This window comes from Maylandia zebra, linkage group LG11, assembly GCF_041146795.1.
Source record: "Maylandia zebra isolate NMK-2024a linkage group LG11, Mzebra_GT3a, whole genome shotgun sequence".
Classification (NCBI taxonomy): domain Eukaryota; kingdom Metazoa; phylum Chordata; class Actinopteri; order Cichliformes; family Cichlidae; genus Maylandia; species Maylandia zebra.
This window is the reverse complement of record NC_135177.1, coordinates 17825696-17838342: the sequence shown is the minus strand read 5'-3', so window position 1 is coordinate 17838342 and position 12647 is coordinate 17825696. Positions and strand designations below refer to the sequence as shown.

The following is a 12647-nucleotide window of genomic DNA, read 5'->3' as shown; positions in this document are numbered from 1 at the left end:
TCCCAGTCATCCCCATTACTTTTTTTTTGTAAGCCCTGTATCATAACTATAATTTAGTTTGAGATATGCAATCTTATAACAAATTGCTAATAATAAATTAGTTGGTATACCTCTTTTTTTCATGACTGCTCTTAAATTTCTTCAATTACTTCTTGGCTCACCTGAAATCTAGACCTTAATCTGCCTTAACGTTTAAATCTGTAAGTGAATTCATTACTGTTCATGTTGATTTAACTCTAAGGTCTGATATGGACAGTCTTCATTTGTGTCATAACTTCAGCTGTACTAGACTCAAGCAGAAATTTAAAACACACTTGTTCACTTGTTTTGTTTTTGTTCTGTTGCTGCAGGTCTCAAAGCAATGATTGCAATGACCCCAGAAAATTTCAGTCCAAGCAATACAAGTGCCGCACCTGATGTAGATGAGTCTTTGGATAACTTGCGTCAGTCTTTCAACATCATATCTATCGCTGTTTTCTCCCTGGTCTCTCTCCTCGGTCTGCTCGGGAATGGACTGGTTATCTGGGTGACCGGGTTCAGGATGAAGAAAACTGTTAACACAGTTTGGTACCTCAACCTTGCTGTGGCTGACTTCATCTTTGCAGCATTTCTGCCCTTTAGTGTAACATTCCTGGCTTTGCGGTTTCACTGGCCTTTCGGTAATTTCATGTGCAAGCTGGACGCCACTACAATCTCTCTGAACATGTTTGCCAGTGTCTACATTCTGGTGGTGATCAGTGTGGACAGGTGCATGTCTGTGGTGTGTCCTGTCTGGACTCAGAACCACCGAAATGTACGCAACGCATTCTATGTGAGTCTGTGTGTTTGGGTGTTGGCTTTGATTGTCAACATTCAATTTTTTTTTTTCATGCACACAGAGGAAGTGTCTAAAAACACAACTTACTGCTTCAGCAGTGTTGAGGATTTTAAATATGCAACACCATCTGTCTTTCATACCATTTCAATCACCCACTTCCTTTTAGGATTTGCAGTCCCCTTCACTGTCATTGTCGCTTGTTATGCTGTCATCATCCATCGTCTCAGGACAAACCGCAACCTGGCCAGCCAATCAAGTCGCCCCTTTAAAGTTATTGCTTCCATTATCGTCACTTTTTTTCTGTGCTGGGGGCCCTATTACATCATTGATCTAATTCAGCTGGTGGTATTTATTCCACCAAATGAAACATTTCACTATGCCTTCCGAATTGTGTTGTATGTCTCCGAGAATTTGGTCATTCTTCACTGCTGCTTGAATCCACTGCTGTATGTCTTCTTGAGACAAGATTTTAAGGCTGAAATACAAAAATCCATCCTGAATGTGCTGGAGAGTGCCTTCCAAGAAGAGGAGACACGCTCTCCCAGTGACATGAAGTCAGTGAACACCAGGCAGAGCAGAGAGAAGTCAGATTTGATTACTGAGGTATAAGGCTGTATATGATGTATTTTGGTTACTGTATTCTGTACTACTTATCCAGCCCTGGAAAAGTGGATGAAGATGGATGGATTATTTTACTTTAACTAACTCACAAAGTCTACCATTCATTTCTAGTTATTAATAATCATTTTGTTTTGTTAATATCTTATTATGAGCTCACCACTGAGTTCTTACCAATATTATGTAAACATTTACATTTTATATTAAATATTTGGCATTCCTACAGTTCACTCTATTCATTATTATTATATGTGAATATTATATAATTATCATGATGTTACTATGCTAAACAGTCTCTCTAATAGTTTCTTTCTGTCTTTCAACTTTTTTAGGAATGTCAATAAATAATGACAGTAGTGATCATTCTTGCTCATATAATCACTGTTCTTGTGTTGTGTTATAAATATACTTTGATATGTGTATCAGTAGTATTAAATGAACACACAAAGCATTGGATAATAATAACAATATTTAATCATATGCAAACAGCTAAAAGACATTACAATTATAATTTGTGATATATTGAGAATAGGAGACACATCAACAACACACCTCTTCCAATTAATGGCTAATTAATATTATGCTGAACACAGTCCAAAAGATTCAATAAGCCACATCTCAGTGGCTACTGTCAGTTTACTGTTTTACTATCATAGCCAAGTGGCTAAAGGTAAACAGAAATTTATCACTATCCCTACTAATGAATATTCTCTTGTTTCAGGATGCATAATAAGTGCCATTATCCAATGACACATCTGCTTAACTCTATCTTTTGCTCGTTTTTCCTCCTCTTCTTTTCTTTTTTTCTAAACTGAGGACCTGCTGGCTTTGACCTTTTCTTGTCCATCTTCCATTTGAATATTATGAATGAAATGTGCTCTATTTGGAAGCAGCCCGCCCCCTCCCCTTTTGGCAGGTTGTGTGTGAGACTTAAGCACAGCAGTAGCAAGAAGGCGCACCGAGGGATCTCACATTTACTTTTCGCGTATATGTGTGTGATAGAATTTAGAAAACACATCGGTGCCAATTATAAGTCTATATCATAATGTCTGTTATTTTTGTATTTGGTGGTTTGTTTTTATTTCCTTTTATTTTGCAAGCTGGTTTTTAGATGCCACTTCGGCCACCCAGAGAATCCCTGGCCGCTTCGCCCCTCTCCTCCCTGCACGGCAAGAGCTCCTCGCAAATGGAGGGAGCTCTTATTAGAAAACCGATCGGTGCCTATGCAATCCCCAAAATGCGCTGGCTTGATGTCAAGGCAGCATGGGTGCGAGCAACTTGTTTTGTTAATGCCCACCATGATGCCACCTTGATCAATAACCCATGTCGCCCATATCAAAAACTGCCACTGCATGAAGTAAGCCATAGTGAAGGGAGCAGTAAACAGTCTAGCGCAACCTAGAAGTGCAAGTGCCTGTTCGATTCTAATGAGAGGGCTAATCAGAAAAAGACCTGAGATGATACACAACAGCTAAAAGTAGGGCCTTTTAGACAAATAACTATAAGACGGTAATCATAGACTGCTAATCCAACTAAAATAAGAGCAGTGGATACACTTCGAAAGGGAAACAAAGACTTATGTTTGAATGAAGGTGTTGAATCTTTCCAGCCAATTGCTTCACCAAAGGGCAGATCACATGAAGCCCGGTTCAACAGCACAGTACTGACACCTGCTGCTCATTCGATTTACAGCAGCCCTGCTCTGATAATACATGTGGACTCGAGTGGATATGTAATGATGTATCACTTGTAGAATACCCATATGTGTATGTTTAATATAAATACACAAACAGACACACACACACACACATCTACCCATCCTCTCTGAGAATGATTAATGTTATTAGTAGGCGATAGCATGTCAAAATGTTCCTTAACTGCTGACATTATCCACCTTTTTGGTTAGAAGTAGAAATAAAAGGAACTAAGCCATGCTAGACACACTAAAAGGATAAAGAGAAGCACTGTTAAAGGACTGAGTGGGCTTATACACACACACACACACACACACACACACACACACACTGAAGAATGGTGCACACAATTCAAATAGCAGGTGACAAAGTAAATACCAAACACAGGAGACAACTAACTAGCAAACTAAAACAGGAAATGAATGGCAATAATTAAACAGGGAACTTGGATAAAAAAGTAAACATAACATGAGGAAATGGCATTGAAAGAAACAACAAAACCTTAAAAGTGGGAAAATACAGGGGAGAAAGGATATCACAAAACTCGTGGAATTAGGTACAAAATGAAACTAGACAGCAAAAAGGGACAGAATTTAAAAGAAAACCCATCTATATAAACATGGTGAACCAAACAGGGAATATCAACTAGAAAACAAAACACCATAAACACCAAACAATCAGCAACAATTCAAAACTTAGGCATAAAACCTAGTGCCCATGACAGACTCACTCTCCACCTGCATTTCTGCATTTCAGTTTTCCCCTTTTAAACTGTTGTATAAATGGTGTATAAAAGCACTGCTATTTATACACTGTTAGATGTATAAATAGCTGGGGGGGGAATGGCAGATATGCGTTCAAACGTTCTGTTCAGGCCAAACAGAAGAAAGTTATGAACTGGGAGTCTACTCCAAAAAGGATATTAAGAAAGCAGCAGTAAACGAGCAGAGTAGGTACATTTTATGTTTACATCAGTCACAGAGACCAACTTCAGAAAGGACTATTAGACCTCAGATTCTACAGGGACACATGTGAACACGTGTGAACAGGTAATAACGGAGAGCAGACATTAGTTTATATTGCAGACCCTTTGCGATTACTCAAAATACCAAACAACTCACTGTGTTACAGGGGCCACAGTTCTTTAACTTGATGCCAGTCCACACTCAGGACTTTGAGAGAAAAAGAAAGCGAGAGAGAGAGAGAGAGAGAGAGAGAGAGAGAGAGAGATCATGTGACAAATGACTGAGCCTAGCTTGCTGAATTGCGATGTGAGACAAACCCACACACACCGAGCCGGGCTTAATCGCATAAACACACCGTATCTTATGACTGCTGGTAGCAAAGCCTGAACATCAGGCGGGCGGGGAAAGATCCAGATCCAGTGCTGTGCTGATTGACTGGCTGCTGCTGCTGCTGTTACCTGGGGAGACAAGAGGGAAGCATCGATGCCTCCGGGTCAGTACTCGCTCATGAGACTGGACCTGTTCTCGCCATCGGGCCTCCTGCACTGAGATAATGAAAGGATGGATGGACGACGATGCGGCGGGGACAACAGAGGGCTGAAGGATGCTGCTGCAGCGACTCGCCGGGATGAGGAGCAGCATCACAACACGATGAACTCGCCGGAAGAAGCGGGAGCGGATGATCTGTCTCTGGAGGAGATACTGAGGCTTTATAACCAGCCCATCAACGAGGAACAGGCATGGGCGGTGTGCTACCAGTGCTGCAGAACACTGGCGACGGAGCACCGGGGCGCTGCCGCCACCGGAGCATCATCAGCGGCTACACCGAGGAGGATATCCGGACCGGGGGGTGTTAGGATACAGAAGGACGGGTCTGTGAGGGTGGACCACCAGGGCTGTGAAGGTAAAATATTATTGTGCCTAGAGCTACTCAGATCTAGGCCAAACCATCACTGGTCTTTTAAATAATATACGTGTGTTGTTCCAACACGTTCTAGTATAATGTTAACAATAAACCTAAAAGAAAGGGCCCCAGTGAGACTATTATAGAGGTGCGATGCAAAAATATCCTGTAAATAGCTCCGCACATGTTTTTGAGCTCACACGTGAAAGATTCATAAGTGTGTGTGTGTGTGTGTGTGTGTGTGTGTGTGTGTGTGTGTGTGTGTGTGTGTGTGTGTGTGTGTGTGTGTGTGTGTGTTTCCTGACCAGGTGCTCAGTTTGCATGTCAGGATTAGTCCATAATCTGCATCATGTAGCACCAAAACAACCAGTACTTAAGGCTCCATGACCTGATCTCATCTGCACAAAGACATACCATCACAAACCCCCGCCGCTCTCTCCCTCACATGGCTTCATGCGTCTCCGCTCATTTTCACTGTTTCCTCCTCAGCAAACACACGTGTGTGGGCATCATGTGGTTTCATCTCTTTTATTTATTTATTTTTATGAAGAGCCCGTCAGCCTGTTTTGTCACCTCGTATCAGATCAGTCTGTTCATCTCGCTTCATCTGATTAAAGCATGTGATTACGAGCCGAAATGCGGGCACTGATCAGATCAAGGCGTGGACTGTTGCCCTGCTTGTGCCTGAACAGAACAGGGACCATTAGTGATACATCACCCTTGTTTTTTTCATTTAGGTCTTGGTTATATTTAGTTGTTACTTCTACCTGTGGGAGCCACATTCATTGGCTACAATTAATGAGAGGCAATAAAACAAAAAGAGCTAGTTAGAGTTAAAGCAGTGTTAGTGCCATGCTGGAAATATAACAGAGTCAGAGAGAGAGTAGTAGCAGTGTGCCAACTGAAAAACCGCTGTAATATTCTCAAGCTACCCCTACGGGCCTTTAAAGTGTGTCTATAGTGTTGTAATCCTGATGTTATTGTACTTTATGGTGGGTCATGTGTAACATGAGGCAGAGTTAGTGTTTGTGGATATTTTTTCTAGCACGGTCGAGCTTTTAAATTGAGGGATAAGCCTGGAATCCAACCAAAACAAAACAGGTGACACTGCATGCTATGTGATATTTGTATTGCCTTATTCTGTGGGTGCGTCTGTGAACATTTGCTTAAACTAAGCACCTGATGTTGTTAGACTAAGAGCTGGTGTGTTCATGTTCGTCTATATTTACATTTGCCCAAAGAGTGCAGAGCAGACTGACTTAATGCCTATCCATCTCTGTCTTTGTAATTGACTACCTGAGGGCCTGAGGGAAGTGCTCTCAACTCAGCTCCGACGTACACACACTGTTACACAACCCTGCTGAGTCAGTGTTATGGCCTTTGATTCAATACATTTCACATCCTGCTTTGTCTTTGAGCAAATCTGAGAGGCTCAGCTGTGATGCTCATGCTGGTTTTGGCCTGTATGTCTATATGGTTATAGAATGAATGGGTTATTTTTAGGAACATGGATGTAACCACTGGAGAGGGGAGTCATCCTAGCCTTTATTCCTCTGTTGCCTGTGTACTGTGACATCATGCTGCAAATAGTGGCTGCATATCAATATGTTTTTTGGATTTGTTTGTTCTTGTACTATTTTTTAAGTTTGTCAGAGAAAAGTAGAGGGTTATTTTTTTAAATATATACCCCTATGGTTCTTCAGATGATCCCCAGACTGCTTTATTGGCTCCGCCTACATACATAACACACCAAATGCTTTCATATGAACAGATTTTGAACTTATCGAGTGCAATCGCATAAATATTATTATGTAACAGTTGTTAAACGGTTTTAAATGGTTAATGTAGGCTATACAGTATTCAGCATTCTACTTCTACTCAACTTCTACTGTTTGGAGTCATAGTTGGGATTTTCATTCAGTTATCCATTATATTCTGTAATTTTGAGAATGTGTTTGCATGTTTATTGATTAATAGAGCTAAACTGTTTTACTAAGTGCTGTGCTTTTGTCTTCCTAATGCACAAGCTTAATAATCAAAGCAATTCATGTAAATAATGAGATAAATGTGTGGTAAAGGTTTTAAAGGTTAAGGACTTTTGAAGCTATCATCTGCTAACATGGCTTCAAGTTAAATCCTAACACAGTTTGTTTTAGACTCCGTTGCCGTTTAACCCACATCATGTCTGCTATGTAATACAGCATTTAACCAGGCCACCTGACACTTTTTATTACATCTCAATGACTGTAAATGTTTTTGCTCATGCCTGTTAGAAATAGATGGAATTTCATGCCAGTACTCTCCTTGACTGATTCATCTTGAAGGCACATTTGATTGTCTGCTCATTTTAGATGCAGTTGACACATCTTCACCTCAGCAGCACGGCATTCAAATCTACTGATGCGAGTTAAAGTTGTGGGCTGATGTCAGTGGTGCCATGATGTTGCATTCCTGCGTATTACAATACAAAACAGGGGTTTGTTTAGAGGGTCATCTGTTTACAGGCTGTTTACTCATGATGTAAAAGCTCTGCTGATGTAGCCGGGAGAAATGTTACATTCTTCCTTTTGAAGGGAGCGCATTCATCCAACGCGGGTTCTCGACTGGAGAATTTTGTCGTCACTGGTCATGATACTCAAAGTGATAAATAAGTTACAGCTTAGAGATTTTGTTGAAATTGATTCCAGCTTGCATAATGATGGCAAGAACAAAGAGGGCCAAAATCAGTTTATTGAGAAATCAAACTTGTTATCACTGATAAATAGGAGGTGCTTGACCACAGAGGAACTGCATATAAGTCCCAAGTGCTACATATTAAAAATCCTGTGATGATACTTTACTCTACTGTAAAATGTGACATCTGAAACAATAACACTGGTGATTATTATGCCCCAAATCTATACAACAAATAAGAGTAAGACAGATGAATTAATATTATTGTCAAGCAGACTAACATCTCATCTCACCTGATGCTTGGACAGTTTGCCAGTCCATAGGGATGGAGAAAACTGTAATGCACGTATCTAATCAGTCAATCACTGGTCAGCAATCTAAAGTATTTAGACATGTAGATATGGTCAAGACAGCCTGCTGAAGTTCAAACTAAGCATCAGAATGTGGAAGATCACGGATACAAGCGGCGGGAATGAGCTTCCTCCAAAGGGTGGATGGCCTCTCCCTTAGAGATAGGGTGAGAAGTTCTGCCATCCGGGAAGAGCTCAGAATAGAGCTGCTGCTCCTCCACATCGAAAGGAGCTAGCTGAGGTAGTTTGTGGCATCTGACAAGGATGCCTCCTGGGTGAGGTGTTCCGGACATGTCCCACCGGGAGGAGGCCCTGGGGCAAACCCAGGACACGCTGGAGAGATTATATCTCTCGGCTGGCCTGGGAATGCCTTGGTGTTCCCCCGGATAAGCTAGAGGAGGTAGCTGGGGAGAGGGAGGTCTGGGCTTCTCTGCTTAGGCTGCTGCCCCCGCGACCCGGCCCCGGATAAAGTGGAAGAAGATGGATGGATGGATGGATGGATGGATGGATGGATGATGGATGGATGGATAGACGGATGGATGGATGGATGGATGGATGGATGGATGGATGGATGAATGGATGGATGGATGGATGGATGGATGGATGGATGGATGGATGGATGGATGGATGAAGCACTGTGAGATAAGAGCACTAACAACTACACCACTGTACCAGTAATATTATGTTCTCTGAGAATTTCTCATCCTTGATATTAAAGACGTAAATCAGTTTTCGTAGTTGGTTGGAAGTCCTGTCAGTGCTGTTTTATTCCTAGAAAAAGAACTTTTGTAGCTGAACCGGGATTTGTAGCTGAATAATATGCTACCTTTCATTTATGCATCAAAGTTCGAGTACCTCATGCTTCTTTGCTGCTCATGATAACAGTGCTTTCTTTTTTTAATCTGCAGGTAAATACAGCCCTTGCACAACAACAGAGGTGAGTAACTGCACTCTAATACTGCTGTTGTTGTTTTTATTTCATCATCACACACTTGCACATGTTTTGTATGTGGATGTATTTACTTGTTTATAGAGTAGCAGGTGAATAGAATTTGGTATCTATTTTTTTATTTGGTATTTATATATGTTGTGGAATCCGCTTGTTGAGTGGAAATAAATGATAAATAAATTTAATTTCAAACGTGTTTTAAATGAGCGTACTCACACAAAGTGATTACTTTGGGTGGAGTTGGTTTGTGAATATTGTTTGCAGTTGATTAAATCTGAGACTTGAGCAAATGCAGATTTTCTGGAACACAACCAATCATTCAATTAGCGAGTTACTTATGAAGAGAAATATGTGGCTGTACGTACAAATAATGGCTTCTTGTCCACAATAATGACATGATAATCTTTTTAAATATTTACTCTTTGTGAATGGTTTCATTAGCTACTTACAGTAAGCTAGCAGTCAGTCACAACAACAGAGATATCATTCAGATTACAGTGCGGACACCCTGTAGGATTATTTCAAGTGTCAGATAGTGCTATGGTTGAAACTGTCGTAAGCCCTGGGTGTGTGTTAATCCTAATGTTTGCACTGCCACTGCTCTGGCTCCCCTGCCTCTAAAACTAATACCTTTAACAAATGAAACAAGTTCAAAATGTGCTTTCATTTTCTCAGTAAGGAATGGATTTCACTTTAGGCTTTACAAAGACCTGAACAGTCCAACAAAGCAAATACCAGACTGTCTCCAGTCTGAGGTATTTACACATTTTTTGCATGTTCAGCAGCGAAATTGTGGTTAGTGTCCTGATGTCATGACAACCGCTGACAGCTGGGCATTTTTTGATACAGGAATGAGATGTGCTTTTTAATACCTTGAAGTAATTTCAGATTTACAAAACTATTTAAATTTTGAGAAGAATTCATACGGAAAAAAACGCACTGCGAAAAAAATGGAGTCGACATCATGCTATGATGAGCCGGTCCTGATAGAAAAAGGATGAAACTAAGATTCTGGGTTTATCCACTTGTCACGAGCAGGGAGAGTTTCGTGGTTTGTTGTTAGTTTATGAGAAATTAAGGAGAAAACTTCTGTGTTTCATTTGCATTTAATATCTCTGCTTCTAGGTATGTGACTGCAGAATTATTAAGGGTGGTCAAATCATCTTTTTCATTGTTAAAAAATCTATATAAACTTGTGAGGCCCAGTAACGCCATAAGCCCTGAAGGACAACTAAAGACTAAAGTAGATAGAAGAGCAGTGCTCTGTCATTGGTCTACCTTAGGGTGCAAACCACAGGTAACACTGAAAAAATAGTAGCCAGGTGGTGAAAACATAAACTAGGGTGTTGATCTTGGCCAGTGATGTTCTCTCCAAGTGTCCTTGTAGCTGATGATGAGACCTCAGCTCGAGGTATCAGGATGAACTCTTAATCGTATAGGTCCTTACTTTCTGTTCTTACTTTCTGTCAGTTGTTGAAAAGGCGTGCTGGACATGACATCACAGTACAGATGGATAATGAGCCTTGATCGCTGGTATTAAGAGGCAAAGTAATGAATTATGAACCAAGCGAACAGTTATCATCAGCTCTGATGTGGAGGAAAAACTGAACATTCCTCTAAATTAACCTTCAAGCAAAAGGAAACTGTAGTATTTCTTTAAACTTTAAAGTAAACTTTGTAGTATTTCTGTAAGGTATTACTCGACAAATGTACCATTACATAAATCTAGGTTTATTACAATGAAATAAAGAAACAAAAGCTAAAATAGCTTGATTTTTAGTCGCTATAGGTAAAGCTTGTGTAGCCTCACTGCTGCCTCACAAACTCCTGTAATTTTCCAAACTCTGGGGTCTGTGTACAGTTTTTTGTTCTAAATCTGCAGCCGTTAATCCAAAGCCAGGGGTTATTTTCTCAGGAACTGAAAATCTCCTGAAGATCGACAGGACATTTTACAGAACTGTTTTCACAGGCTGAGCAAGACTTACCGTGATGAGTCTTCCAAAGCTGATATGTAAACTGACCGTTTGAAACACAGAGCGGCTGTAGCAGTTATTCTGTTTTGGTTACTTTTACAGTTCATGCCAACAGCAGTTTGACTGTCAAATATGCACACATGATAAATACCTACAAACAAATGCATGTATATATATCATTCCCACTGCACTTAATGTACATGTAAAAAAAATATCTCTGTGACATGTCTTCCAGTGTATCATACTATGTGAAGTCAAATTTGTACACAGTAAAAATTACTATTATATAGTATTTTATTGATTCTGCATTTTTAGCAGTTTGGGGTTTTTATTACTTTATTTTTCTTACTTACTTTTTTATTTTATTATTTTCTAATATATCACTAATTCTCTTTTCCTTTCCTTTCCTTGTGCTGCTGTAATAAATTGAATATGGGATTAATAAAGTCTGTATCTACTGTATGTCTGTCTATTCTACCAACCTATTTCCTCTTTCGGCTGCAGAGTTCCCAGCTGGCTACTCTGATTGACTAGTTAAAATGTCACCCAGCAAGGCCTCCTCCTTTGATGAGCGCTCTGGGAGAATGTTCACCCTTAATTAAATGTCTTTGTAAAACTGACAGTGTGCACTCTCACTGCACTATTATCAGCTGCTCTTAATGATCGTGATAATAGCTTCTGGAAATGTCTTACAGTACGGAGGGGTTGGCGTCTCTGCTATTTAGTTTTAGGAACTGTTTTGTCACTGCAGTTACCACACTTTTTCGTCCCAGTTTATTAGAGATAGCGCGCAGTAGCTTTCAAGGCGTTGAGGACTTGGATTGCCGTGTAATAGAGCTGCAATAACAGATGGACTGTCAGGAAATAACCCGAGCACATACACATGCAGTCCGCTGTAGAAGCAGTGAATGGGAAACTGTATAGACAAATCCCCGCTAAGCAGCTTTGCACCACAAATGAGTTCTCACAATGCAGTGTGTGGCAGAATGGATCAGAAAGCTACTGCAAGTTGGTGGAGCTGCTTGATGCTTGACAGGACTGAAGGCGTTCTGCTATAGCATGCAGTGTGGAATTAGCCCAGAGCTAGCTGAACAAGAGCATATGTGTGATGGGCATTATCTGCACACGGCTTCAAACAGCAGGAACTCTTGCAAATGATCTGGCTGTGAATGTCAGATGATTTGCTTCTCTTCATAGCCAGTGAACTGGATTCACCGACACGGCATAAGGCAGCCTAACGCTGTTTGCCTGATAATCAGAATAGATGAGTTCACTAAAAATGGATCATTTTTTGTTTTGGAGTTGCAGATATTTTGACATAAATATGATGATTATGTGCGCCAGCTTTAGCAAAAAGGCTGTTGTTGACTCCTCAGTGGAGCATCCTAGTCCTGTGACTCTGTGTAACCTCAGGCATTTGTGGATTATGCTTCATCACATTCCCCTCTGCCAAAGTTTAACCGTGCATACCTTGTGCTCTTTCAAGTCCTGAGCTTTAACGCCATGAAAGGGATTAGAGTTTAACATCACATCCAGTGTTTAATGTAAACAGAAAATTCAGTCAGATGTTATGTGTCTTTTCTCTGCGAGTTTAATGTTCATTTGCATTTACTCTCCCATTAAGGCTTGTGCTGCCATGAAAGAAGAGAAACAGACAGCATAAAAGTAGAGGCAAACTACTAAGGGGGAAAGAATGTTGTGTGG

The 12647-nt window shown here is 40.6% G+C and overlaps 2 protein-coding genes across 5 annotated transcripts in view; both read left to right on the top strand.

Annotated features, from left to right (window-relative positions):
- The first annotated feature begins 370 nt into the window (after positions 1-370).
- LOC101475788 (chemerin-like receptor 1) lies at positions 371-1650 on the top strand. Its single transcript, XM_076889640.1, has one exon. It carries the CDS (start codon positions 371-373, stop codon positions 1424-1426), a length of 1056 nt encoding a protein of 351 aa, XP_076745755.1. The 3' UTR covers positions 1427-1650.
- Positions 1651-4383: 2733 nt separating this feature from the next.
- Positions 4384-12647, top strand: part of LOC101466766 (protein spire homolog 1) — a 37078-nt gene continuing 28814 nt past the window's right edge. For 3 of the 4 annotated variants that reach the window (XM_004541594.3, XM_004541595.3, XM_076889896.1), the window contains exons 1-2: positions 4384-4998; positions 8930-8958. In XM_004541594.3, coding sequence (XP_004541651.2) covers positions 4656-4998; positions 8930-8958 — 372 coding nt within the window. In that variant the 5' untranslated portion in view covers positions 4384-4655. The remainder of the gene's footprint in view (positions 4999-8929; positions 8959-12647) is intronic. The other variant, XM_004541596.3, reaches the window with a different exon arrangement.